At 30.8% G+C, this 26,844-nt stretch overlaps 5 protein-coding genes across 11 annotated transcripts; 3 read left to right on the forward strand and 2 right to left on the reverse strand.

Annotated features, from left to right (window-relative positions):
• Positions 1-2,878, forward strand: LOC138938270 (DGAT1/2-independent enzyme synthesizing storage lipids). 2 transcript variants are annotated; one of them, XM_070305124.1, is made up of 6 exons: positions 1-572; positions 839-977; positions 1,291-1,385; positions 1,507-1,868; positions 1,936-2,139; positions 2,214-2,878. In XM_070305124.1, the coding sequence occupies exons 1-6, from the start codon at positions 524-526 to the stop codon at positions 2,319-2,321; spliced, it is 957 nt and encodes a 318-aa protein (XP_070161225.1). In that variant the 5' UTR covers positions 1-523; the 3' UTR covers positions 2,322-2,878. The 2 variants fall into 2 exon arrangements, with proteins under 2 accessions (XP_070161225.1, XP_070161226.1); XM_070305125.1 differs by having other exon boundaries at positions 17-77; positions 2,214-2,876.
• A 1,908-nt stretch (positions 2,879-4,786) lies between these two features.
• Psi (P-element somatic inhibitor) lies at positions 4,787-13,814 on the forward strand. Of its 4 annotated transcripts, none has more exons than XM_070305362.1 (14): positions 4,787-5,201; positions 5,490-5,565; positions 5,774-5,950; positions 6,445-6,574; positions 7,665-7,937; positions 8,049-8,223; positions 8,334-8,540; positions 8,707-8,890; positions 9,118-9,275; positions 9,379-9,487; positions 9,564-9,725; positions 9,836-10,047; positions 10,111-10,397; positions 13,648-13,814. In XM_070305362.1, exons 1-13 carry the CDS (start codon positions 5,118-5,120, stop codon positions 10,369-10,371), a joined length of 2,208 nt encoding a protein of 735 aa, XP_070161463.1. In that variant the 5' UTR covers positions 4,787-5,117; the 3' UTR covers positions 10,372-10,397; positions 13,648-13,814. The 4 variants fall into 4 exon arrangements, with proteins under 4 accessions (XP_070161463.1, XP_070161461.1, XP_070161462.1 ...); XM_070305360.1 differs by lacking the exon at positions 13,648-13,814 and adding an exon at positions 11,065-12,975; XM_070305361.1 differs by lacking the exon at positions 13,648-13,814 and adding an exon at positions 11,840-12,975.
• Positions 13,815-13,892: 78 nt separating this feature from the next.
• LOC138938421 (GMP reductase 1) lies at positions 13,893-17,135 on the reverse strand. The gene is made up of 6 exons (XM_070305365.1): positions 17,041-17,135; positions 15,610-15,729; positions 15,122-15,379; positions 14,809-14,997; positions 14,526-14,728; positions 13,893-14,439 (listed from the first exon to the last, which is right to left on the reverse strand). The coding sequence occupies exons 1-6, from the start codon at positions 17,125-17,127 to the stop codon at positions 14,244-14,246; spliced, it is 1,053 nt and encodes a 350-aa protein (XP_070161466.1). The 5' UTR covers positions 17,128-17,135; the 3' UTR covers positions 13,893-14,243.
• Positions 17,136-18,706: 1,571 nt separating this feature from the next.
• Positions 18,707-21,759, reverse strand: Fkbp59 (FK506-binding protein 59kD). 2 transcript variants are annotated; one of them, XM_070305364.1, is made up of 6 exons: positions 21,615-21,759; positions 21,040-21,558; positions 20,719-20,839; positions 20,380-20,627; positions 19,783-20,292; positions 18,707-19,457 (listed from the first exon to the last, which is right to left on the reverse strand). In XM_070305364.1, the coding sequence occupies exons 2-6, from the start codon at positions 21,373-21,375 to the stop codon at positions 19,290-19,292; spliced, it is 1,383 nt and encodes a 460-aa protein (XP_070161465.1). In that variant the 5' UTR covers positions 21,376-21,558; positions 21,615-21,759; the 3' UTR covers positions 18,707-19,289. The 2 variants fall into 2 exon arrangements, with proteins under 2 accessions (XP_070161465.1, XP_070161464.1); XM_070305363.1 differs by having other exon boundaries at positions 18,711-19,457; positions 21,040-21,376; positions 21,615-21,758.
• Positions 21,760-21,946: 187 nt separating this feature from the next.
• Positions 21,947-26,798, forward strand: LOC138938418 (uncharacterized). 2 transcript variants are annotated; one of them, XM_070305357.1, is made up of 5 exons: positions 21,947-22,596; positions 22,667-22,819; positions 22,901-22,996; positions 23,169-24,494; positions 24,570-26,798. In XM_070305357.1, the coding sequence occupies exons 1-5, from the start codon at positions 22,468-22,470 to the stop codon at positions 26,052-26,054; spliced, it is 3,189 nt and encodes a 1,062-aa protein (XP_070161458.1). In that variant the 5' UTR covers positions 21,947-22,467; the 3' UTR covers positions 26,055-26,798. The 2 variants fall into 2 exon arrangements, with proteins under 2 accessions (XP_070161458.1, XP_070161457.1); XM_070305356.1 differs by having other exon boundaries at positions 23,169-26,798.
• Positions 26,799-26,844: the final 46 nt, after the last annotated feature.

The following is a 26,844-nucleotide window of genomic DNA, read 5'->3' on the forward strand; positions in this document are numbered from 1 at the left end:
CTATTGATAATATGTTGACGGACTACACATTATGACATGACAGTGCATTTGACAGCTATACATTTAGCGTTCTTCCGGTCGGTGAATTTCAGAGTGATCCGTCGATATATATATAATATAAAATAATACATAAAAAATAATTAAAGAAATAATAATTTTATACAATGACGCGATATAAACACACGTATTATAAAAACAAAATTGATCACGTATACCACTTTATTGAATGATTCGATAAAATTTGAATTGATATGATGATTAATATCTAATATATGCGATAATAATGTAATCAATCCAACGAGTACGAGCGACAGCGCATAGCAATTAATTTTGCAGGAAATGATTTTAGAATATAAATGAAAATGCTAAATATGCTGAATGTATATATACAAGGTCATAAAATCGTCAGTCTGTTAGCAACAGTGAATATGTTATGAACGCTTTCTGCAAAGATATTACTCTCAATCATTTTATTAATTAATCTTTGTCTTAGATATTTCTTTTCTTATATGTAAATCTAAATATGTTTTCCTTTGTATACAATGTGTGGCCAAGAATAGAAGAGATTATAGGTAAAAACATTGTATTAATGTTAGCCTTTTTTATGGATATTACTATTAAATGCGCAACATCATTCTAATATTTATTTTATCCTTATAACAATTAATTTGTTTGTAAAAGCTTTTGCTTAGGTATATTTACATATGTGATATATGTGTAATCTTTATATTGAAAAAAAATTTTGTGCCGCATTTCTTATTTAAAAAATGTTTAATGTGCATTTTTATAATCTTCTTTCTCTAAGAATTTTAAAAAAATGTAAGCATTATTTTTTCAGTTGAATATATCGACGTGGATTTTACATTGTGGCTGTCATGGCTTTTAATGCCACTTCTCATAACATTTCTGCTCCCGTTTATGATTGTGCTACTGTTGTATTCAAATTCCATAATATTATATATCTACAAGTTACACAGGTTTAAAGATAAAATAATTATTAACTGTATATATGCTACTTATATAATGTAATTAATTAGCATTTATTATAATAAATTATAATATTTATAATATTATTATAATAAAATATTATTATAATAAAATGTTAAATTTATTAAGCTGTTAATTACACTAATAAAATTACACTAATTGTGATTCATTTTTTTAGAAACAAAAAAAAGATAGTTTCATGCCCGCATCAATCTGCAAAATATTCTATGTCTTTTAATAAAATTCTTTATGTTCTAAACATTTTCTTAATTTATGTAATACAAAATATTTTGTTTCTTTCAGAGTTAGACTAAGAAATGCTTATGGCACTGCGTGGCAAAATGCAGCACGCTATATGGTCGCAGCTCTCTGGGATGCACATGGTTGGATCTGGCATGGTATATATTTTGATTTGATAAACTATTTTGATAAGATATATTCTATTCCATTTAAATCAATTTATATAAATTTATTTACTACAAAATTTGATTACTAATGAAGAATGTAATTCTTAAACAGGATATGAAATTGTGGGTTTAGAAAATATCCCACAGGATAAACCAGTATTGTTTATATATTACCATGGAGCTATTCCAATTGACTTGTATTATTTCACATCCAAAGTATTTTTATTTAATTCAAAACTAATCCATACAGTAGCAGATCGATTTCTCTTTAAATTTCCTGGATGGTCTATCATTTCTGATGTTTTGAAAGTGATACCTGGTACAGTTCAAATATGTTCTGCTATTTTAAAGGAGGGTAATATGCTCTCTATCTCTCCGGGTGGAGTATATGAAGCTCAGTTTGGGGATTCTTATTATGAACTAATGTGGAAAAAAAGAATGGGTTTTGCAAAGGTTGCCTTGGATGCAAAAGTGGTATGTTTCCATAAAATTTTGTATTATTTTATGAAGATTCTATCCTGTAATACTTATTTGTTATTAGAGTATAATTCCTTTTTTTACGAGAAATATCAGAGAAGCATTTAGAACAGTGAGTTGGGGAAGAAGAATGTGGCTGAGGATATATACTTGGACAAAATTTCCTTTTGCACCGGTCTATGGTGGTTTTCCAGTAAAATTGGTAACATATGTGGGTAAGCCTATTCCATATGACGGAAATCTTACACCTGAAGAGTTGCAGCTAAAGGTGATATGAAATATACATATTATATATTTCACCAATAATATTATATATCTGAAAATATTTGAATACACTTTCAGGTTGCTAATGCTCTTAGAAATCTAATAAAAGAACATCAAATAATACCTGGTAACATAACACGGGCTTTAATAGAAAGAATACGTAATATAGAAAGAAAGAAGGATTAACAATAGATAAATAATCTCTTTTTTCATGTACTTAACAATTAATGAAGTACAATTCTCAGTATTTCTTAGAAATTAGTTTAATTTAATTGATTAGTCTTTTTTTAGATGTTGATATTAAAAGATAAATGTAGTAAATTTAAAAAATGGTGGAATACCATTTGATACAAGTTTTTTCTACATTTATATTTGGTTTTATATTTGTACTTGAATACATAGTTGGTTATTATAATTTATAATAATATAGTTATAATTTTTATATATGTACGCATGCGCGCGAGAAAACAGGGATATCTTAATACAAATTTATGCAGATATTGATGCATTTCATATATGTTTCAGGATATGCCCAAATTTATTGTGTATTAAGATATTTCTGTTTCTGTATGTATAATTTAATATATATACAATGTAAAATAATTCCCTGTGTATTAAGTATGAAAGCAAATTATTATTATTTAACATTTATGCATATATTCCTATCTTTTGTTACCTTATACACACTATGATCTACTTATTTTATTAAAATAATTATTATTTTTATATGAGAAAATTCTATATAATATAAATAATAATAAACCCACTTATAAAAAAAAAGATCTTTTTTACTTTCTTTCTAAATTTAGAGATATAATGTGGATGTATGTATTGAGCATATGGTATATGTATAACATGTATATATTTTTTTTTTTTTAATGGAAATCTGGAAAAATTATGAAAATTTATATTGTGTTATTTAAATATCTAATCTATACTGTCTTTTCAATTTTCATCGTGTACTTTTTCTACTTCTTGTCTTTTTCTGGTCATTTCGAACACAAGTTTTCCACAAATTCTCATTTGATTAAGATTTATGAACCCTATATACTCTTTGGCCCATTTTGCATTCCAAATACCTGATCCTTGTTGTTGTTCAATGATTCCAGCAAAAATACCTGCCAAAGGTAACATGTCTTTTGGAGAATAATATCTGAGATATCCAACATTTATGATTCGAGCCCAATTGAAGCCATATTAAGGTCTTTCTTTATCTTGATATGTTTTGAAGAAATCCTCGATTGAATTCCAATAATACTCTGTATTACACTCCATGAGAAGTTTTTTTACATAATTCTATCAATTCAAGTCCAGTTATAGCTACAGCTTGTTCCACTAATTCAATCATTTCTAATCCATATTTAGCTGTATGTGTAAGAACTGCTGCATCGAGATATCTAGACACTGTTGGGTCTTGATATTCTGATTGTCTAGATAAAACATATTCAGAAGAAAGGAGAGTGAACATAGAGGAGGTAGTGGAACAGTCCGATGCAAGGTATTCAATACAAATATTGATACAAGCATTACATGGAGGAAAGAAAGAGAATTCATTCGGCCAACCAGCTAGGACATTTAAATTTATTCTGTACTGTGTTTTCAAGAATGCATTTCTCAATTGGTTAGCATTTTTGGTAGAAGCCCTCATTAAAGTCAAAGCTAAAAATCCTGTCAATCTCTTCAATTGAATTTTTTCTTCAGTTTTAGAAAAATTTCTTATCATTGATGAGATTTTGGAATAAAATTCATTTCGATTTTTCTCACAAAAAATAGTCGTTAATGCAGTCTCCTGTTCTGCTAAGGTCATATCAGAAACTAAGATTGCAAGAGTTCCAGTCACATTTTCGAAAAGATATATTCTTCTTTACTTCGATTTATAGCATAAAAAGATTTTTCTCCAAATTGAGTAGGTTTCCAGAGATCCCCATTAACTGTTTGGGCGAGAGCTCAAACCAGTATATATGCCGGTATATACAGAACCGCGTTCGCAAATATCACTCATGTGCACACGAGCGTCATTCTATCTTTGTTTAACTTTCAGTAAATAATAGATAAAGATGAGAAATAATTAATTTTTTTATTGTGTGTGTAGCTGTGACATTGGTCTACACACATACGCAATCATAATAAACATCCAAAATGTCCAGTATTTCATTGACCAATCCAGGATAAGGAAATCTTTGCCATTTTTGCCTATTGGTCCAATCAAGTCACTCATAGCATTTCTAATGTCAAGTGAAACGCACGCTACAATAATCGTTAAGCGGGGAGCACACACTTTTGCATAAACGCATAATGATAAGCATAAGAAAATTGATTGGTCCATTTCCTTATGCATAAGGAAATTGACCAATAAAATTCTTTATGCTTATGATTATGCGTTTATGCAAAAGTGTGTGCTTCCCGCTTTAAAGTCCATATCAGACTATACATTGAAGATAAAATGGAAATTGAAAATTGAAGATTAAAATTTGATCAATCAGAAAAAAAATTTCAGCTTCTTTTATTCTGAATAATAAAAAATAGATACCAATTTTTAATTTTCAATCTTCAATTCATAGTCTCTGATACAGGCTTAATGTTTTCCGCATTTGGGGGGAGAACAAAGAACAAATCGCACGGCAGACGGCAGAAGGCAGAAGTGAGTTTTCGCACTAAAACGACCGCGCTTCCAATGACTGACGCTTGCGCCGTGCCGTTCTTTTCTCGTGAAAGTGCGTTTCTTTCACACTCTCGTAAATCTTTTCCCTCCTGACAAATACCGTCGTGCGTATCAGAATAGTATCGTTTTCGTGTTTGCGAATCTTCCGTGTCTCTTGTCTATGTGCTAGACTTCGTACGACGAAGCGAATTGTATCGGACACCGGTGACGATTTTGGATAGGCAGGACCACACACGTACGCGCACACACACACACACACACACACACACGTGCACACAGTGTAATTAATCCATTATCGTCCTACAACTTCATGCACCAGCATGAGTGACTATTCAGCGGTTGCTCCGCCTCAAAACTTTAGTCAAAGCACCGCGTTTGCGGCGGCACTGCAACGCGCCAAACAGGTAATCATAATTTTTGAAAGTGACACGTCGATGATAATCATTAGGCCAGGATGCTTTATAATGAGTAAACGTTTGCCCGCCAAGACCGCATCTGCCAGCTTCTTCCACTTTGCAAGAGCGTTATGTCCTTTCTAGCACACGATTACAAATGCATTATTTTATTATGTCTAAACTTTATGCTGCTGCATCTTGCGATGTAGTAAACTATGGGAAATTTTTTATGTACATATTATATTATCTGAAAAAATATCATTCTTTAAGATTTATATGTTGAATTAATCTTTCTAGATTGCCGCAAAAATAAATCCAGCTGGTGCAAATAATCAAGATTCCAAGTTAAAACGTCCTCTAGAAGATAGTTCAGGTAATATATATATATATATATATATATATATATATATATATATATATATATATATATATATATATATGTTTGTTGTGTATATATATATATATATATATATATATATATTATTCTCTCTATTTCTTTAATTTTATTACATTAGTAAATGATTCATTTACCATATTACATTCTGTAGTTATTAATATTATATTAAATTTTGTATTTTTAGAACCAGAAGCAAAGAAAATGGCATCCTTAGTATCAGATCCTTTAATAGGTATTCGTGGAGGACCTACAAGCAGTTCTATCAGTGATTCAAGTAGTCAAGGATCTAGACCAGCTTCTTCCAATGTAGGTGGTATATGTAATGAAGATATCAGAGTTCCAGACAAAATGGTTGGTTTAAGTAAGTAAAAAAACAATAGTAAATTGCTCTATATTTCTTATATGAATATATCTTGTAATATTCTGCAATATGTTGTACACATATTATAATGTATTGTAAGTTTAAGAATTTTCTGTTATAATATCCTTATTTCATTATTTATTATATAACAATGCTACTGTTTAAATATGTCTATATTTCTTATATGAATATATCTTGTAATATTCTGCAATATGTTGTACACATATTATAATGTATTGTAAGTTTAAGAATTTTCTGTTATAATATCCTTATTTTATTATTTATTATATAACAATGCTACTGTTTAAATATGTGATAGTTTAAGCATTATTATCTTAGCATTAATTCATGCAATTGTTTATCATCTCAGAATGGTATGTTATTGATATGATTTTTTTATATTAATTATTTCTCATATTTGAAATACAATAGTAGGAGCATTTTATATATTGTAAATATATAATTGCTTTTATGTAATAGTAATATATTTACAGTAATTGGCAGAGGTGGAGAACAGATAACAAGATTGCAAAGTGAAACAGGATGTAAGATACAAATGGCACCTGAAAGCGGTGGACTGCCTGAGCGTGTTTGTACGCTAACTGGTTCGAGAGAAGCTGTCAAGTAACTTGTTTTTCCCTTCTTATTTTGTTAATTTTAACTATTTTGTATGCAATGCAATATATATACCACAAATTTATATATATGCGATGAATGATTAGAATTTGTTATATCTCTTAATTTTGAATGTATTTATTTTATTATTGAAGTGAAATATGGTTGTTGGTTCTATATTCATAGATTGGATCTTGTTAAAAATACTTTCCTGCTAAAATTATATATAAATCAGCCAAGCAAATCTGCTATCCTCCTTAAAAATTTTTATACAGGGATTCTTTATATTCTAATTTATTTAAGTGCAAATCTTGTCACCACATTCCCATCTTATTCCTCGAATCGCAACTGAATCATTTATCAAAACTGTGATGTTACCATAATACATGAATATTGCACATTGCTTTATGACTCTAGTTATTAGAATATGTGATTGGGATATGGTTAATTCTGATAACATAGCTTGTATTTTATGTACTACAATTTTATCTTAACATGTGTGTGTGTGTTTTACAAATATAGGACATATGCTTCTGCATATTGAAATTATGAAGTGTTTTACAGAATCTTTATTTAGCTCCTGGATGCCAATAGAGCGGGTTCAAACTTTCTGTACGCTTCAGAATTTCTGGTCATTGAAAATTGATCAATGAGTTGATCTTTTGATTTAATAATTTTGTATTTACTAATAGTTTTTTGCTTTCAATAGGGTATGGAGAAAAAGAGAGAGAGAGAGAGGGAGAGAAAGAGAAAGAAGGAAGGAGGATAGGATATGCATGGGAAGGTGTTAATCTCACAACATCAAGAAAAGATTTTATTTATATTTTTAATACTGTTTATAAAATTAAACCTATAGCATTTTAATACAAAATCTTTGAAACCTCTAAATCTTTTATTGCATTATTTGAAAAATGTTATTGATTACTAAAAAAAAAGATGTTACAAATGTATGATATATAACATTTTGGCCCACAATAGATATTATTGCATATTTATGTGTTGCAAACAAATTTTATTATTGTATAATGATTAAATCTCTTCATGTGTGAAATATGTTTTGATCGAAGAAAAAATTACACACTTGCATTGTCTGTTTCAGCCGAGCAAAGGAGCTTGTATTGTCAATAGTAAATCAAAGAAGCAGAAGCGAGGGAATTGGTGATATGAATATGAGCAGCACTAGTACTGGTAGTACTGGTAGTGGAGGAATGATGGGACATCCAGGATTTGTTGAGATAATGATTCCAGGTCCTAAAGTTGGTCTGATAATTGGCAAAGGAGGAGAAACCATAAAGCAACTTCAAGAGAAATCTGGAGCTAAAATGGTTGTTATTCAGGAAGGGCCATCTCAGGAACAAGAAAAACCATTGAGGTAAAACACAAAAATCTTTTTCCTATGTAAAAATAATTGCTCCTCCTAATTTTATCTATCAAATCAATATTGCATAATTGTTTAAAGTCGATATTCCTTTTTTTTATATAGAATAACAGGAGACCCTCAAAAGGTTGAATATGCAAAACAATTAGTTTATGAGTTAATAGCTGAAAAAGAAATGCAAATGTTTCATAGAGGAGGAAGAGGTACAGGAGAAAGAACAGGAAATTATTCTAATGATAGTGGCTTTAATCACGGTCCTGCAAATAGTGATGGAGTAGAGGTTAATAATCTTATTAAAATTGATAAAATTTTGTTAAATTAGGATTCAATTATAGATAGGGAAGTTTATATTTTTTAAATTTACAAAATATATTATTGTTTTTAATTTAGGTACTTGTTCCAAGAGCAGCAGTTGGTGTTGTTATTGGTAAAGGTGGAGATATGATAAAAAAGATTCAAGCAGAAAGTGGAGCTAAAGTTCAATTTCAACAAGGAAGAGAAGATGGTCCCGGTGATAGAAAATGTTTATTATCAGGAAAGCATCAAGCTGTTGAACAAGCTCGTCAACGAATTCAAGAGCTAATTGACAGTGTTATGGTACATATATTGTATTAAAATCAAATAAATTCATATATTGTATGAATTTAGAATCTATATATTTTTTTAATAACACAATAACAATCTAATTTCTGCTAATTACTATTATTATTTATTTATTAATTTTAGAAATGTTATTAATTTTGATTTGTTTTTGTATCTTTAGAGGAGAGATGATGGTAGAAATAATATGGGAGGCAGAAGTGGTTTGAGAGGTAATGGATTTGGTGGCAATCGCAATCCAAACGAATATGGAAGTTGGGATAGGCGACAAGGTGGTCCTATGCAAGATAAAATTGAGACGACGTACACCGTTCCATCTTCTAAATGCGGAATTATAATTGGCAAAGGTTTTATCTTTTATTCGTTGTTTTATTTGTTTTAATTAATTAAATTGTTTTATTTGTTTTAATTATACAGATTTGTATGCATTGTTAAGGCTTTTAATTTTTTTGAATAATTTTAGTTTGTAAAAAGCTTAATATATTTAATAAGTAGTAACGTTATATCCCCTTTCGACTTTTAACATAATATCTTGCATTAAAATTTATTTTGCTATCATTTATTTTAACTTTAGGTGGCGAGACTATCAAACAGATCAATCAACAGACAGGAGCGCATTGCGAATTAGATAGAAGGAATCAAAGTAACGAAAATGAAAAAATTTTCATTATTCGGGGAAATCCCGAACAAGTTGAACATGCAAAGAGAATATTTAGCGAAAAATTGGGCATGGTATGTTTTTGATATATATATATATATATATATATAATTATCCTTATATATAATTACATTTTATATAACTAAAATAAACAATTTTTCTATTTATTATTCAAAGGGTCCAGCTGGTTCTTCATATGCTGGAGCACAAGGAGCAGTTGGATATAATCCAAATTGGAATACAGGATATCAAGCATGGCCAAGCCAACCGCAATCCAATGACGGAAGTACGGTTTTATTTGTTCCTTATAACATTTAAGATGATAAGTTCCATATTTGTTATACAAAGAAATTGTTTTGCAGGCAATGCTAATCAAGCTCCTGTACAAGTCAATCCGCAGACTGGTCAACCGGACTACAGCGCTCAATGGGCCGAATATTATCGGTCATTAGGTATGCATAGAGAAGCAGACATGATAGAACAACAAGCAAAACAAGGAAAGCAAGATCATAATCAACAAGCAGGTAATTTTTATAATTTTACATTACAAGGAAATACTTGTTGGAAAGATACGCGAGAGGAGATTTTACGATTAGTTTCTGCAAAACTATTAGATTGGATAAATTTTATTTAGGAAATTCGCAAAATCAATCTAATCCAGCGACAACGAATTCTGCTGGACCAAGTCAGCAACAGCAACAGCAACCAACTCAGCAACAACAGCAGGCGGGCGCCGCGCAAAATGGAGGTCAGGCCGATTATAGCGTCCAATGGGCGGAATATTACAGAAGCATCGGCAAAATTAAGGAAGCCGAAGCGATAGAAGCTCAAATGAAGGCGGGCAAGGTATTTTCCTTGAAATACTGTGTTTTTTGTTGTTTGTTACTTACTTTATATGATATTACGTAGCTCGGAATGCAAGGAAACCAAATGGCTCAACAACAAATGCAGACTCTACAGGGACAGTCGGCTGGCCCACCGGGCACCACGCCCAACGCATTTCCTCAAACTTACGGAAATTATCCAACGATGAATGCTGGTTCAGCACCTGGTGGTTATTACGCAGCAAATGCTGGATCTAATTCTCAATCACAGACGGGACAGCAAAACCCTTCTTTCCCAACAGGGTATCAGAATTACCCCTACTCACAGTCCAGTTCTGAGAATTAAACTTCCATTTGAGAGAAAGGCAAGCTGTAAGTATGATCTTGGTATTTAATATATATATTTAATATGTAAGCATACACACAAAAAATTGTATAAAACATGCAATATATTAATGTGACATATTAGATCAAAATGATTAGTAAGTTTATATCTTGGCACAATAGTTAGACGTAAAAGCTTTAATTCCAATGGATAGCAATTCAATAATATATTTAATAATGCTGTTCAAAATTAATGATTGTAAAAATTTGTACAATTTTTTTAACGCTGCAATTATACTAATAAGCCAATATGAAGCTGCTTTTACATATCAATACAAAGAGCAGTCATAATTTTCAGATTTGTGTTTATATATACTGCTTATCTATTTAAATCTCTCAATTATATTTAACAGTTGATCTTATCTATCTTCATAATTTGTATAATATGATATGTATCCTTATATTGGCTTGATATTTCAACATTGCTATAAATCAATGGTGTAAGAATAAGGATATGTTATCCCCTGATATTCATTGAACCTCTTTTAGGGAATTTGAACTAAACTTTGCAAAATATAAAATCTATGATAATATCGTGATTTTTTCTCATGTGATAATTTGAATAATGACACAATTCTACACCTTTGAAATAAAATCTGTTTCTTGTACACACTGATCATCTCTTTCACCATAATTATTTGTTTATTTCAGATAGTTTTCAGATAGCTTTCCATCGGGATACGGTTAATACCTGCTATATCTCCATATAACTTTTATCATAAATAGTTGACTGCTTCATAATCTTCATATATCTTTGAAAATGTCATTGAGAATCGATTATATTCTGTTTATACTATAATATGTTTCATGTGTTTTTTATATATATACATATACATATATAGTAGGATCGTTCTAAGTTTAAGTAACAAAAAGTATCAAACAACAAGTTTGTTTGAAAAAAATTAATATTATAATATAGTATCAATAATGATATATGTGTTCTACTTATACTTATTGTATGTATTTTTGTTCCATAATATGTATTATTGTAATATAAGTTGAAGCTGGCAGGTGTGAAGCAGCGGATCAGAAAGTGGAACGAGGGATCGACATCTGTACCTATTTTATTGCATCCTCTCTCTCTCTCTCTCTTATTAAACTTGTTAAATTATATCCTTATAAATGCATTGTTATGAACGATACTAGCATATTTTGTAGCATTATATAACTCATTATTTATGTCTTGACAAGATTTATTTACTTGAACTACTCGTGTTTCATTATAACTACAAATATTTACTATACTACATGCTGTAATTGATACAGCTATTATATGTTTTTCATGAACGTTATTTTATCTACGTTATGTATACAGAAAGATACATGATACGACTATTTATATATGCATATGTCTTATTGCACTGGTGTTAAATACAATTTTACTTTGCTTTTTTTTGCTTTCTCTCGTGAAATACCAATACTATTTTTAGATATTTGAAGCAGCCAGTTAGAGCGAAGTTTACCCGTCCTACAATAAGCCATGTGGGGATCTACAATTTAAAATATTTCATTCAGCACTAATCTACATATACATACTTGGAGGAATCAGGACCTGCAAACTGGAGATTAATTGGATGGGATATATGTAACGCATAATGTAGAATATAGTTTACCAACATCGTATTCTAAATCTTACTTAACCAGTATTACATGTGATTTTACATGACATACTGTAATGAAATATATTGAATTTTTATTTTTCTGGATAATTCAGTTTTGGAAGACTTCACTAGTCATTTGTAAAATATTTCAAATTTTTGTACATTTCTATTATTATATATATACCAAGTTCTTTTAAAATAATTTAGATGAATGGATACAGGATATGTGAAAGGTGGAATATAGGATGTATCAAAGAAGTGAAGTATTTTTCGTTTTGATTACAAATTTTTTATGGTAAAATTAGATTCAACTTGCAAAAAATTGTGGATGACACACATTATCTCTTCGTACAAGTTTTATATATTTTTAATATTAAATATTTTGCATCAAACAAGTTAAGATCGTGGAAAATTTATTTGATTTATTTATTTGGATCTTATTCACTAAAAATACTAATATACTTCTTGATTTATCTCTAATCTCTAACATCTTTCATTTATAAAAAACTTTTCAAGTAAAAAACTTGTACGAACTATATCTCTAATATGTAATGTCTCTTTAAATATATCCTATTCATAAATAGTAATATATTCATAGGTTTTTGTATGTACATGCGTCTTCATCCTTTGTGAAAAAGGAATTTGAGTAAAACAATAATCGCGTTGTATTTTTTTTTATAATATATATATATATATATATTTCTATTTTATTTTTACGCGGTAATGTAAAATAATGAATGATTATACAACATGCCACTTAATATGATATTTGAAATTACAAAACTGAAAGAGCCAATTATAGCTTTCATTAAAGTTCAGTTATATATTAGAATAAGATTATATCATGCGTTTTTTTTTTAAATATAAAATCAATTTAATATTATGCTTATATATTTATGAAATCCTATTCTCAAAAAGTCACAATATGAAAAGTTTTAAACAATATTTAAAGAAGTCAATGGTTCAACAAGTGTTTCAATAAAAACGAAAAAGAAATTATTATTTCGTTTCTAATAAAAGTTTTTGTTTGGCTTTGTTACTTATATGTTTAATGTTTTTAATGTAACACGAAAAATATGTATTTGAAACATGTAATAATATTTTTCCTTATATTTTTCCCTATTTATACATTTTCAATGCAATTAATTGCATTAATATTTATTATTAATAAAACAATTTAAAGTTTTTTGTTTAGAATTCTTCTGTGGCATTATATTTCAAATATACATATTTATTTCATTGTTCAATTGAAAGACATTTGTAATAAATTTTGTCATATTGCTTGGGAAATATTTGAAATAAGATATTAAACAAAATTTATTTGAGTATGTGCTGCTTTTATATTGAAACACATGTAAATAACTATTCTTTCTTTATTATTTGAGCTAATGAATATAGCAATAATGTAACAGCTACTATAATTATGTTATTGCTATTTTCACATTATCTTAAATTATAGAGAAAGAATAGAATTTGTGTATATAAACTCTATTTCTTTTGTTTTATTATAATAACACAATATTTTTCCTTTTTTTGAGTGCACGAAGATATCCTCAATCTTATTTATCAGTTAAAATATTTTCTGTAATTTTATACTTTTTATGCATGTAATTAATTGACATTGGCGAATGTTTCAGGGACAGGTGCAACAGAAAGTTTTCCAGTTTCTCTGATCAAGAGAAGCAAATAGTAAATACGTATGAAAGATTTTCATATATGAATAAATTCTGTAAGGTGTTATACATAGGCAGAGTGTATTATATAGATACAGGGCACATTTAATGCAAGATTTGTAAAATACATAAATATTCAAATTTTATAATAAAAAGTAACAATAAAAATATAGAGTATAATAACAATCATTGTTTAAATATGAAATATAATTTTAAAAATCTATATTCTGTCTTATTGTTATATAGAGAATTATATATGTAAATTATTAAAATAAGAGCATATATATTTTGAATGATGCAAAATAGTGTTTAATGTAAACGAAATTCTATATTTTTGTGCATAAAAGATTAATGTTCCTTTTCCATTTTTGAGCGTATTTAGCATTAATTCGTAATACTTGAATGTCTTCACACCAAGTGATAAGCATTTGAGTAAGACTGCATTTTCGCCCATTTATAAATATTATTCGCCAATAATACGCGATCAACAGATATCGGCGTTTAAAATTTTCTTTCCTAAGCTTTCTCTAAGGAGAGCATAATTTAATAATTGTATAATTTTACATTTCTGGAGGGGGACCATACATAGGATTTAATTGTTGCGTACAGCGTATAAATGTCGCTCGTCGCGGTAGTTCACGCAAACGCTCGGCTCCTGTGTAAGTGCAAGCGGATCTTAAACCACCCAATATATCCAGCACAGTATTTTCGACTAAACCTCTATAAGGCACTTCGACAGTTTTTCCTTCTGAAGACCTACATGTACAAAAATAGCATGTGAATAACTTTCTATTTATTATTTTAACATATCGCACTTATAGCATTATAATAATAATTCTTACCTGTAGTCCGAAACACCACCAGAATGCTTCTTCATAGCTGTATTAGAGGACATTCCATAAAAAAGTTTTAATTTCTTTCCATTCTTTTCTATAACTTCGCCCCCACATTCGTCATGACCCGCAAACATTCCACCTGCCATGACGAAGTCTGCGCCGGCACCAAACGCTTTCGCCAAGTCTCCAGGGCAAGTACATCCACCATCCTGCAATAAATATTAATAAAAATAAGAAATAATCCGTACATCTATGTTCATGTCAATCTATGATAGAATATAATATTTACAGCAATAATATGCCCCTTTAAGCCATGTGCCGCATCTGCACACTCAATCACAGCACTTAATTGGGGATAGCCCACACCAGTCTTCATCCGTGTTGTGCATACAGAACCTGGACCAATTCCTACTTTAATTATATCTGCTCCAGAAAGTATTAATTCTTCCACCATTTCTCCTGTTACAACATTTCCTGCCTGTAGCGGCAGCAATTAATCTTTATATTTAAATATAAAGTATAGATTAGTATTCAAATAGCCAAATAAATCACTAAATGTATATTTCTAATTAAAAGCTAATAAGAAATAATCAGTTACTTACAATTATAGTATGATTCGGATATCGCGCTCTTACTTTTCTTACATATTCAACAAAATGTTGGGAATATCCATTTGCAACATCCAAGCATATAAATGATATTTCTGACACTGCTTCTAGTATGCTTGAAAGTCGTTCGTAATCTTCATTTCCTGTTCCTGAACTGACTGCTACATTCTTTATGCAGTCGGGATTTAATGTGGAAAAGCTTTTCCATTCATCTGCGGTATAATATTTATGGATCGTAGTAAAAAGACCATGCTAAAAAAATGTGCATAATAAGTATGATTTGTATCATATTATGATGCATTGTATCATATTATGATTTGATATAATCACATCTTAATATATTAATAATATTTGACTTATATACTTGAACATAATGGTGTGATAAAATCTAAACTTATTTTTAAAAAACATTAACAAAAGCTCAATATATATATAAATCTTTCATATATAATATACTCTAAAATTATTAAATTTTTCTATACCTTTGATAAAGCTTTTGCCATTTCAAATGTTCCAACTGTATCCATATTAGATGCCATTACAGGAATTCCTCTGTATGTTTGTTTAGAATTGCGAAATGTAATTTCTCTAAAAAGATCGACCTGAAAAATATAAATTATTAAAATTTATTAATATTATGTGTGCATATACAAGGTGTTCCAGAACATGTTCAAACTGAAGGGAAAAATTCAGCATACCAAAACAAGAAGCTTTCCTCCTCGGCACTTTGATTAAATCTTAAAAATAGACTTCCCTAGATTAAAATTTAACAAAAATAGGATATTGCTATTTGTACCAAATTAATTGCAGGTATTAATGGCATAAAAATTATTACTCAAATGATAAGAATTATGTTTTATAATGTTCTAAGACATAATTCTTATCGTTTGAATAATGATTTTTATGCCTTTAATACCTGAATTTAGTAAAAATGGCAATATCTTATTTTTATTAAATTTTGATTTGGGGAAGCGTTATTTTTGAAATTTGATCAAAGTGCCAAATAAAAAAATTTCTTGTTTTGACGTGCTGAATTCATTTCTTTAGTTTGGGACATCCCAATTCCATTCCATCCAGAACTGGAATATATATATATAAAACGATTATTTACATTACACAAAGTTCTCAAATTTGTTTCGATATGTAAAAATTTTCTCATTAATTTAATTTTAATTATTATATTACTTTCTGTTAGTAAAAATTTTACTATATCAAAATTTTATATTGATATGAAAAATTTCGTGTCTTGCACATTTTTACAACATGAGAAAATTGATATATATATTCCTGTTTTTATACATATTTTTACGATCACATTTTCCACAATCACAATTTAATATAAAACATCAAATATTATATATATATATATATAATTATATATTCCTGTTTCTATATATATTTTTATGATCACATTTTTCACAATCATAATTTAATATATACATAAAACGCCAATATTATATATATATAATCTAAGAATATATATATCAATTTTCTCATGTAAAAATGTGCAAGATACGAAATTTTTTATATTAATATAAAATTCTGATATAGTAAAATTTCTACTAACAGAAAGTGATATAATAATTAAAATTAAATTAATGAAGAAATTTTTACATATCGAACTTGATTGTGTAATGTAAATAATCGTTTTTTACAGGACGCAAACGATAATAAAGGAAATTATAATTCTATATATACGCATCGATTTATTTAAATTATAAATTTAGATGAAAAGTCACAGAAGTATTCTCAGCTACACTTCGATGTATCTCGAATTATCTCATAACAGATAACGCGCTTCTAATCGCTGAATTTTTTTCGTCTGACGAAGACGGATATACGGATAAAGGCAGCAACGAACAGATATAATTCTAATTTGCGCCAATTATAGCGCTATTTTTTATGACACTCACGTCAGATCTGCTTTTCAACGTGCTCCGTTTCGGGCGCAGCAGCACGTCCTTAAAGTCCAGTTTTATATCATTTATTATGTTGGGCATTTCGGCGAGCGCGAATATCTCCTATCTCTTTTAAAAGCTCAGTCTCTCTAGCAGACGATTCTGTTCTCTCGCACTGTAGATCCAGTCAAACTTGCGAGGTCGTTCTTTCAACGTTCTTGCCTATAACTGGATGGTAGATGGTAGATGGTACACCCAGACACATTCGGTATAGGATATAGGATATATACCTTATCTGACACGCTACTCGCGGAGAGAGGGCTATTTTTGTCTTTCTCTCTCTCTCTCTCTTTCTCCCTTCCTATTGAACCAGGACGGTGTTATCAGCGGGTGCTTTGGAATATATATACATTTTGCTTCATAAGGAATGATCTAGATCTACGGCAATTATTTCTCGAGAACATTCTATCATCAAAGCAATGCGAAACCTATGTATTGTATGTATAATTTTGTTAAAAACAAGAAGAGAAAGAATATTTTTTTCAGTCTTCTCGACTCGCTAAGACATATATATTTTGCCAAGTGCTATAAATATACATGTATAATGCACAATATTAAATAGCATGTATAATATCAAACATTTCCGATTTTTTATAAAGGGCTATTTTTTTTTCTTCGTTTCTTATCGCATTTCTATCTCTATGCAAAAGTGCATCAACTCTAGATTATCTGCGCGTTCGAATAAGATCTTATTCTCAATTCTGGGTAAATGCTAGTCTCCCTCGGCATATTAGCAATCGACGCATTGCAGAAAATCTCAATTTTGTGATGGTTTGGACACTATCATAAAGCCATTCCTGCATCGAATATGTATGTCGTGTATTCTATTATTAATATAACAGATAACATATCAAATACATTTCTGAAACATGATAACTGAAATAGTTTATTTTTTAAATCACATTTACTTTAAATTGAAAAAAAATATAAAGGATTGGATAAAATGTTTTTACATTATAACAATTACAATTTTAAAACATTTTTTATAACATTATTTTTATTTATGTAATATGTTGCTTAAAGATAAAATTGAAAAATAAAATTTTTGTGCGCAATGTATTATCTTTTATTTCATATAACACATACTATAGAAAACGTGATATATCATGTCAAATAAAAACTCATGCTTTTAACAAATTTATGCTGATTCATTCAGAAAGATTCTTAGTTTATAGATTAAATATTATAGAAAGACACGGAAATTAGAAGAGATTGAATTAATAAGATAATGAAATAGGATGATGTTGAATTTTCGTCAAGTTTCATCAATCTTATATACTTGATTTTGTAATGTTTTTTTAATTCTATTAAATCGTACATGGTTTGTGAATTAGCATAGATAATATATGAAAAAAATGTACATTGCTAATAAATTGTCCTTTCCATTTGTGATATGTACATATAATCAATGCTGTGAGATATATATATATATATATATATATATATATATATATATATATATATATATATACACATACACAGCACTGATTATATGCACATATCACAAATGGAAAAGAAAATTTATTAGCAATGTACATTTATATATATATATATATATATATATATATATATATGTGTGTGTATATATTTTTTTATTAATATTGAATATCTTTTTCAACTTACACAAAATACATAATTCCATGCGCATTTTTATCCACTGGGACAATTTGTATATCATTATTTGAACATAATAAATTCACATTATTTCCTCTTCAGATGTTATTACAGCATATATAATGCTAATTAATATACTAAAGTAAGTTTAAAAACAATGGTATCATATAATGGAATAGCATATTTTGAAATACAATAATTTCATAATTGTACACAATTCTGCACAAATTCTGAATGTGATAATATACAATACAAATCGGAGCACAATAGATATGACATAATCATGTCTTGAAAACTTTATTCTATTAATAAGATTAATAAGATGGTTTTTCAAAGAAATGTTCTACTCTCTACTCATTCTTTGAAAGGAAGAGAATGTGTTCTTAAAAAATTTTTACATACAATTCATGCACATAAATAAAAAGACATAATTCGTGATCTATGTAGATTATACATGATAAAAAGAAAATTGTTTAAAAGTTTGGAAAAGTCTCAATATATAATACTTAAAATTTTTTTAAAAGATGAGATATCAATTTGCTGGCAGTTACAAGGGGCAGTGTAAAGAAAGAAAAAAAAGAGGCCATTGTTTACATGTTTTTGAATTCACCAGAACCATTAGCATTGAGCATAAGTATGTTAGGATTTTCCTTTTCAAAGGCAGTTGCGTCTCTACCTCCGGGTCTTTCTTCCTGTCCCCATTCTCCTAGAGTCCCATGCATCACATCTGGTTGTTCCTTCAGTTTTTGCTCCTCCTTCTGTGACATTACTCACGGTTTATGGTCAAACATAAATACAAGTTTATTTTCAAGATTTACTGGCTTAAATTAATTAGCCTTTATATAATTCAGGACACTTATAACAAATGCGTTTTCTACAGTATATTATTTGTCTTGAAGTATTAAAACATGAATAGCCATCAATATCCAACTATTGAACATTATAGAGGTGATTTTTATAGTTTTAAATAATTAAAAATATAACAATAACTTCATGACCCGCAGCAATTGATATAAAATTCTGGTATAAGAAAAGATCATGTTGATTAGAAGCAATTATTCATCATTATTGTTTTTCACAAACCTGTTTATCCTCTTGCGCAAACTTATCAAACATGTTTGCATAAAGTTTCTTCTCTTTAGCTAATTGCTTCTTAATAAGATAATTACAAACTGAAATTTGTTTAGACGCCGCCGTATTTTTCGGCTGTACTTTTAGAACCTGCTGAAAATCTATGATAGCGTCTTCAGGTGATGTAAGCTTAAGATGTGCTTGTCCTCTTCTAAACAAGGCCTTTTCATTCTCGGGATCCAATTCTAAGGCTTTAGTACATTGTTCTTTTGCCAAAATGTTATCATCGATTTTTAGATAACATAAAGCGAGATTTAAGTGAGTTGTTAATGCCAGGTTATCCCTCTCTTTCATGAGATCATCTTCGAAATCTGATTTACTATCTAAATACTTGAAAACTTTCTGGTAAACTTTAATGGCTAAATTGATTTTATCAGATGTCAAATATTTCGTTCCTTTTTCTTTCTGTATCTTTGCTTGTTCTATCTTTTCTGCTGGCTTCATTGACCATATGCCTGTTTCCTGTAACAAATGCCATGCAATTAGTAGTTAAGAAAATTAAGAAGTCACTAAAAAGATATTCTTATACTATTTAGAAATAACAATTACCTTTTCAAAGTTCTTTAATTCTACTTCATATTCCACATCTGCATTCGGCGGAATATTAAATTCAGAATTTCCTTTTTCCTTAAATGCATATTTACTTTTAATTAAAAGTCTAGATTTCTCTTCGCTTAAAAAACGTTGCAACGCTATTTCTATACCCTCCACAACTCCCACAATTTCTCCTTCTCCGAGAGTAAATTCTACATCTCTCTCTTCGAAAACTTGTCCGTTATACTTTCCAACCAAATGTACTAAGAATATATAAAAATTATTATATAGAAATAAGAATATATATATATATATATATAACAAATTTAAGCTTACTAAATTAAGGTTACTAACTATTCACTTGGGTACCATCTTCTGGATTAGCATAAGGCTTTCCAGCAACAATCTGGAATCTTTCAATGCTTTTATCCTTGTTTGGACTTAGATCTTCTCCATACCAATCAAGTAGTTCAATCTAAAGAAATATGTTAGAATTATAATGACTTATATAAATAGTTTTTTATTAATTATTAATTATGTACTATAATGTTCGATATATATACAGATGACAAATTCTCTTAACGCAGATATATAAAGGATTTCTTAAAAACTAGCACTTTATTTTCAGTTATAATTTGGCAATAATTAACACAATTATTATTTATATATACTTACTCCAAATTTCAGGGTAGCATCAGGTGGGATTGACGGTGGGCTACCACTCTTGCCATAGGCATATTCGGGTGCACACGTCAATATAATAATTTCACCCTTTTTCATACTGGCTACGGCGATGTCCCATGCTTTAATAACGCTGCCACGTCCAAGATCAAATTTAAACGGTTTGTCCCTGTCTGTGCTGGAATCGAATTTTGTTCCATCCAACAAGGTACCAGTATAATGGACTTTTACTTTGCAACCGGTTGTTGGAGTTGCATCTCCTTCTCCTTCCTTGATAATTTCCTTCAATACACCCTTGTCCTTCGCAGGTGACAGATCTATCTCGACCATTCTACAGATAAAAGGCAAAATTATTGAATGAAAGAAAAAGTCCCTTTTGTCTCCGCGGAATAAAATCGTAATAATTTTTATGCTCGAGTTCTCAGTCTCGACATCACAGAACTTTCTCGATGCGTAAAGCGCGCGAATGCCATGCGGGCAGGAAATGATTCCGCAGGAAAAAAGGAAATTACGCTAAAAAAGAAATGTATGTATGTAAATATATAAAATGTATTAACAAAAATACGTACGTATTAGGAAATGAAACACGTTCGAGAACTTATTATATGTTATTCTGCCCAAAACGCGATTGCTTGCATGCGTGTCGGCGGATTCGAGACTCGTTCTAGTTTTGTGTAATCGTGCTTCAAGGCTTCAAGGCACAATGCACAAATCGATTTCAAGGAATTTGCTAGAAAATTCCTTTTCCCGGATACCGACAACCGATGTGTCACATTTTAGGTGTTTGGTATCTCATCATGATCATTTCCTAATATTGGCAGATACCAACGATCAGTAATGTCGGTAGATTCCGGGCTCCGCATAACCGACAAAAATTTATTTTCGATTACGGCGTCTTTGATGACGATCGAGTGAGAAGGTGAGAACCCATTCGACGGAGCTTAGCCAATAGGACGTCCACTCTGTGCGGTTCGATGTGCATATGTATGTACATAGGTACACCAATGCAGTATTAAGATAGAGCAAGATAGAGTTAGAATTTAGCGCCAACAGATTCACGCAACACATATCGGGTGCGCCATATTATGATTCCTTTGCGCGCTTTGTGCTTTGCCTGGCATTGTAATGGCGGATGCATCCCGCCGTCGCGAGTGAATCTGATCGTGAGAGCAGCGGAAAGTGAGTTTGAACGATACGGCAACTGCGTAGGACAACACGATCGTCATTCGGAAGGTTGTACCGTTGCGTCGATTTCAGTCTTGCCGTTGCATCGGCTTGGCTCGTGTCAGAATCACGTGGGATCTTAAGGTTACTGATAGTGATGTGCGGGAACCCGCCGCGATTTAGTTCGCTACGTACTTTGGACCGCCGTTGAGATTCCTCTGAACATCCCGGATTATTTTGACCCTTTCTCGCGATACGATGTCGAGAAAACCGAACATGGCCGAGCGCTGTCGCATCTGCTTGGCTGATCACGGTTGCATGACCGATATTAACGACGAGAATGTGGAATCCAAGCTTAAGGATCTAGCCAAATGCACCTGTATTGATGTAGGTTTTTTGAGGATATATTTACTTCGATATTCCACGCGAATACTTATTCCGTCTTTCTTTAATACAGGTCAAGCATGAAGAAAATTTACCCAGTGTCATATGCCATGTATGCTTGTATAAGCTGGATATGTGGAGCGAGTTTAAGGAACAATTTATACAGTCCAATAAGATTCTTTTGGAACAGTTGGAAATATCGGAAACATCTGATATTTCTAATCCTGTATGTAATTTTTATATCTTTTTTTATGCTACATTTTATTAATTTAATATAATTATTATTCATTTTTCGTTTTTATCTTAGGTTAAGGATTCTCATAAAGACGAAAGATGTGTGACGGAAAATATGAAAAGGAAACATTTGAATAGAAGTGAAGATAGCATTTCTGATAATGATAAGGTGTTTTTATCTAAAATTTATACAATTAATTGTGTTTCATAATAATGTTATTTTTATATTAATCAATAATAAACTATTATATAACATTTAGTTGAATGTTTGACAGAATTATTAAACTAATATATCTAAGAGTTATTTTGCTAAACACAATCTGACTGTTTTTTTATTTCAGAAAAAACCCAAAGCAGATGCATCTTCATCAGAGCTCACAAATATTGATCGTGACACTGGCCAAATTATATTGGATGTAATAAACATATCATCAGATGATGAAAATAATGTACCAACTTTGTCCAAGGATTCCTCTTGCAAAGTGCTCGATGATCCTGATAACAGTAAGAAGGCTGCAGAAAATGGCAGTGGAGAATATATAGAAAGTAAAGCAACTTCAGGATTTATGAGAACTAAATGGTTACCTGCGAGACGCGGCAGAAATATCGAACGAAGGAAGGCATCCACAAAGCGTTATATAGAGAGGAGAAAGGCACTCTTGGCCGCGAAAGGAGAGAATGTGTCTGATACAGATTCCATAGTTTCTGATGACGCGCAATTATCGCCTGTGCAAAAGGCACGAGCGAAAAATAATGCGGATAAGGAAGCGGAAAGGCAAAAGAGGATTGCAAAAGTGTTAAAAAATTTAGAAATGAATCTTACAGAAAAATATACTGTGATTCCTGACAAAGAGACAGATTCTGATACGCGTAGAACGAGATTAAGTAATTTGCATTCGAGTACTTTGCAGCCAAATAAGAAAAATTTATTATTAAGTCCAACTGACGAGAAAAACAGTGCCGAGAAAAATATATCCTCTTTAGAGAGTTCAATAGAACGAGAGAATTCTTCAGTTTCGTTAGCGGAAAATAATGTTACGGCAGACGTTAGCGTAAAAAAATCCGAATCACAAGTTGACGATGAAACGTTTACACCGTACACGTTGAAATCCGAGCTTGTGATCGGTGACGTTACATATGCCGTATCATCAACGTTGATTCTTGCGGATAAAGAGAATTCGAATAATTTAACGAAGGATTCTAAGAGTTCTAACATTGACGAAAGCAGTCAGGAAAAAAATACTGATATTATCGACGCGGTTCAGTTACGTAGAATAAATAATCCCTTGACGTCTGATGCAAATAGCAAGCCAGTTAACACCAAATCTGTCGAAAGGTGTTTAAATATCGAGGTAGAGGGTAATGAATTGTCGGTTTTGAAACGTGTACAAGTTGAATTGGCAGATTTTGTCCAAAAGGAAATGAGGCACAGAATATTCGGTACAAACGATAGCGTTGCGAAAACATTATTTCCCGAGAAATTGGACGATGTCAGTGCGATTTCTCGTAAAAAACTCGATGAGAAGTTGAAAGGTATAATAGAGAGAGCTATAAAGAAGAATATCGAGTCCTCAATCATTAAACATGCAGATGATACATGCGGATTCGCGAGGGTTTCGCCGGCGATTGCAAAGGCGGCTATGAGTTTACCCGAATATCAACCGAAGGTCGTAATTAAACGTTTAGATATATCAAAAGAGAGTAAGCTCTATAACATCAATAACCTTCACGTTTTGAAACAGGCCGCGCCAAGAGGGAGCAGTCATGGCGGATCCATCAGCCTAACTTCTCGTAAACGTCGAATTGTACCGCCGATAAAGTATAACGACTACAACACCTCTGCGTTGGACTCCGATACCGACAAATCAGACGACGTGATCTCTTCCAAAGAAGCATCCAAAACTTCGACTGAGCACGCAATAACACATGGCAGTTCAGCGACGAAAAAATCACTGGGAACAAACAAGCAAATCGTTACTTCTGTCAAACGTATGGAAAATAGTTCGATCATCAAAGTTATGGATAATGGCGCTAAATGGACGCCTCTCTTCGTCGAACAAAATTTAACGAACGAACAGAAGGCCGATTATGAAGACACAATCAGGATAGAGGGTGCCATAACCGAAAATCATATATGCGGGGTATGCGCACTCACATTTAGCAGTCGAAAGGATGTAGAGGCGCATGTTCGTACTCACAAAATGATGCCAAGCGCTAGTATTACACACGTCACGACGTTACAAAACGAGAATGCAGCAGCGACACCACCGCGACAAAATAAGCAAAAAATGATGCGTTGCAAGAGATGTCATGAGATAGTCGAAGCCCGTTTCGTGAAGTCGCATATCTGTAAAACAGCTACAGAGATTCACAAGTGTTATGTTTGCAATTCCATGTTCCGGACGGAGAAGCTTCTCGTGCGGCATTTGGAAAGTCACGATCAATCGGAATTCAACATAGTAAACGCGATCGGAAACAAGAAATCCAGCAGTATCGATGTGTCACAGAAAACTCAATCCACAACGCTGCAAGAGGATCAGAGAATTGAGACCGCGACAAAAGTGCAAAATGTGTTAACCGAGAAGAACGGTCAATCTGATATCCAGTCCGACAAGATAACTAGTACAGGCGTAAAACTCGATAACGGGGAAAATATCGGAGAAAGGTCTAAGGAAACATATACCTGTTTCGTATGCGATAAAATATTCACGGACGAAGAAGTGTTGAAGGATCATTTGCAAAAACATTGCGATGATCTGAGTGAAGGAGAACAGAGCAACAGCAAAGAACAATATCAATGTGCTATCTGCGGCGATACTCTGGAATCAGATCAAGCATTAGAAGAGCACGTTGGTAAACATTTGTTTGATGACGAAGACGACAATCCCAATTTGATTAGCATAAATCAGGATAATAAGAGCAATAATGAAACAAAAGATATGGAAGTCTATTATTGCGGTCAATGCTCAGAATCATTCGATTCGGAGATGTCGTTGGAAATGCATATGCAGGAGCATGAAGAAGAAGTTGCGATAGCAGAATGGGAAAAGCAAGGAATGAGAGTCATCAATCAGTATCAGTGTATGCTTTGTGACGAACTGTTTGATACAGAAGAAGATCTGGTGGAACATTTGGACATACATAACGGAAATTCTCATGTATGTCAGTTATGTGACAAACCGTTTCGCACGTTGGAGGACTTGCAAGAACATGTCGCAACCCATTGATGTATAGTTCTATAAATTTTATCCCATGTATACAATAGAATATTCTAAAGAGGATACCCTAGTGAGGATATTCTAAAATATTTTTTGGACGATAAAAATCACAGCTGCTAAAATTGCAATTGCATATGTAACTATAGTTAAAACATTTATACAAGTTACATAATTGTCATAAAATCTGCCAATAATGTACATGTAAATTGTGTTTTTTTGCAGAAGTGCAACCGTATATTTAATCAAAAAGTTTGGAAATTTGTCATTATTTACATAATGATGTTTAAGAACATTAAATAATTTATTATAAGTTACATGGAGTTTGTACATGTAATATCAATTTTTATTATATTATATTTTTTTTTGTTTGTAAAAGATAAATTCGATTAGGTTATTATGATTCAAATAAGATAAGAAATAATTACATTTACTTTATTACTTCAAAATATCTTATTAAAATATATTATTTTAAATAAAAGTACTATTATAGGACATAAGCTTTCATAGAAAATTCATATTTTGAAAAAGAGAGAGGAAAAGAAGAATGTATATATTGTTATAAGTTTTGGAAAAATTATATTCTATTCTAAAAAGAGAGAAAGAGAGAACATAGTCTTTATGTAATATATATTAGTCATAAAACACGATCTTATAAGAATAATGTATATAATTAAAATCTCTAATGCATATGTAATTAAAATTTATTAAAATTTATCATAGAGAGATGTAGTATAAAAATAATTTTCTATAAAATATGATAACTTAAATAATTTACATTCTATTTGATATATTTAATGTC

The sequence above is a fragment of the Polyergus mexicanus genome, unplaced genomic scaffold (assembly GCF_030449975.1).
Source record: "Polyergus mexicanus isolate NDT 795.1 unplaced genomic scaffold, iyPolMexi1.0 SCAF_12, whole genome shotgun sequence".
NCBI classification, from domain to species: domain Eukaryota; kingdom Metazoa; phylum Arthropoda; class Insecta; order Hymenoptera; family Formicidae; genus Polyergus; species Polyergus mexicanus.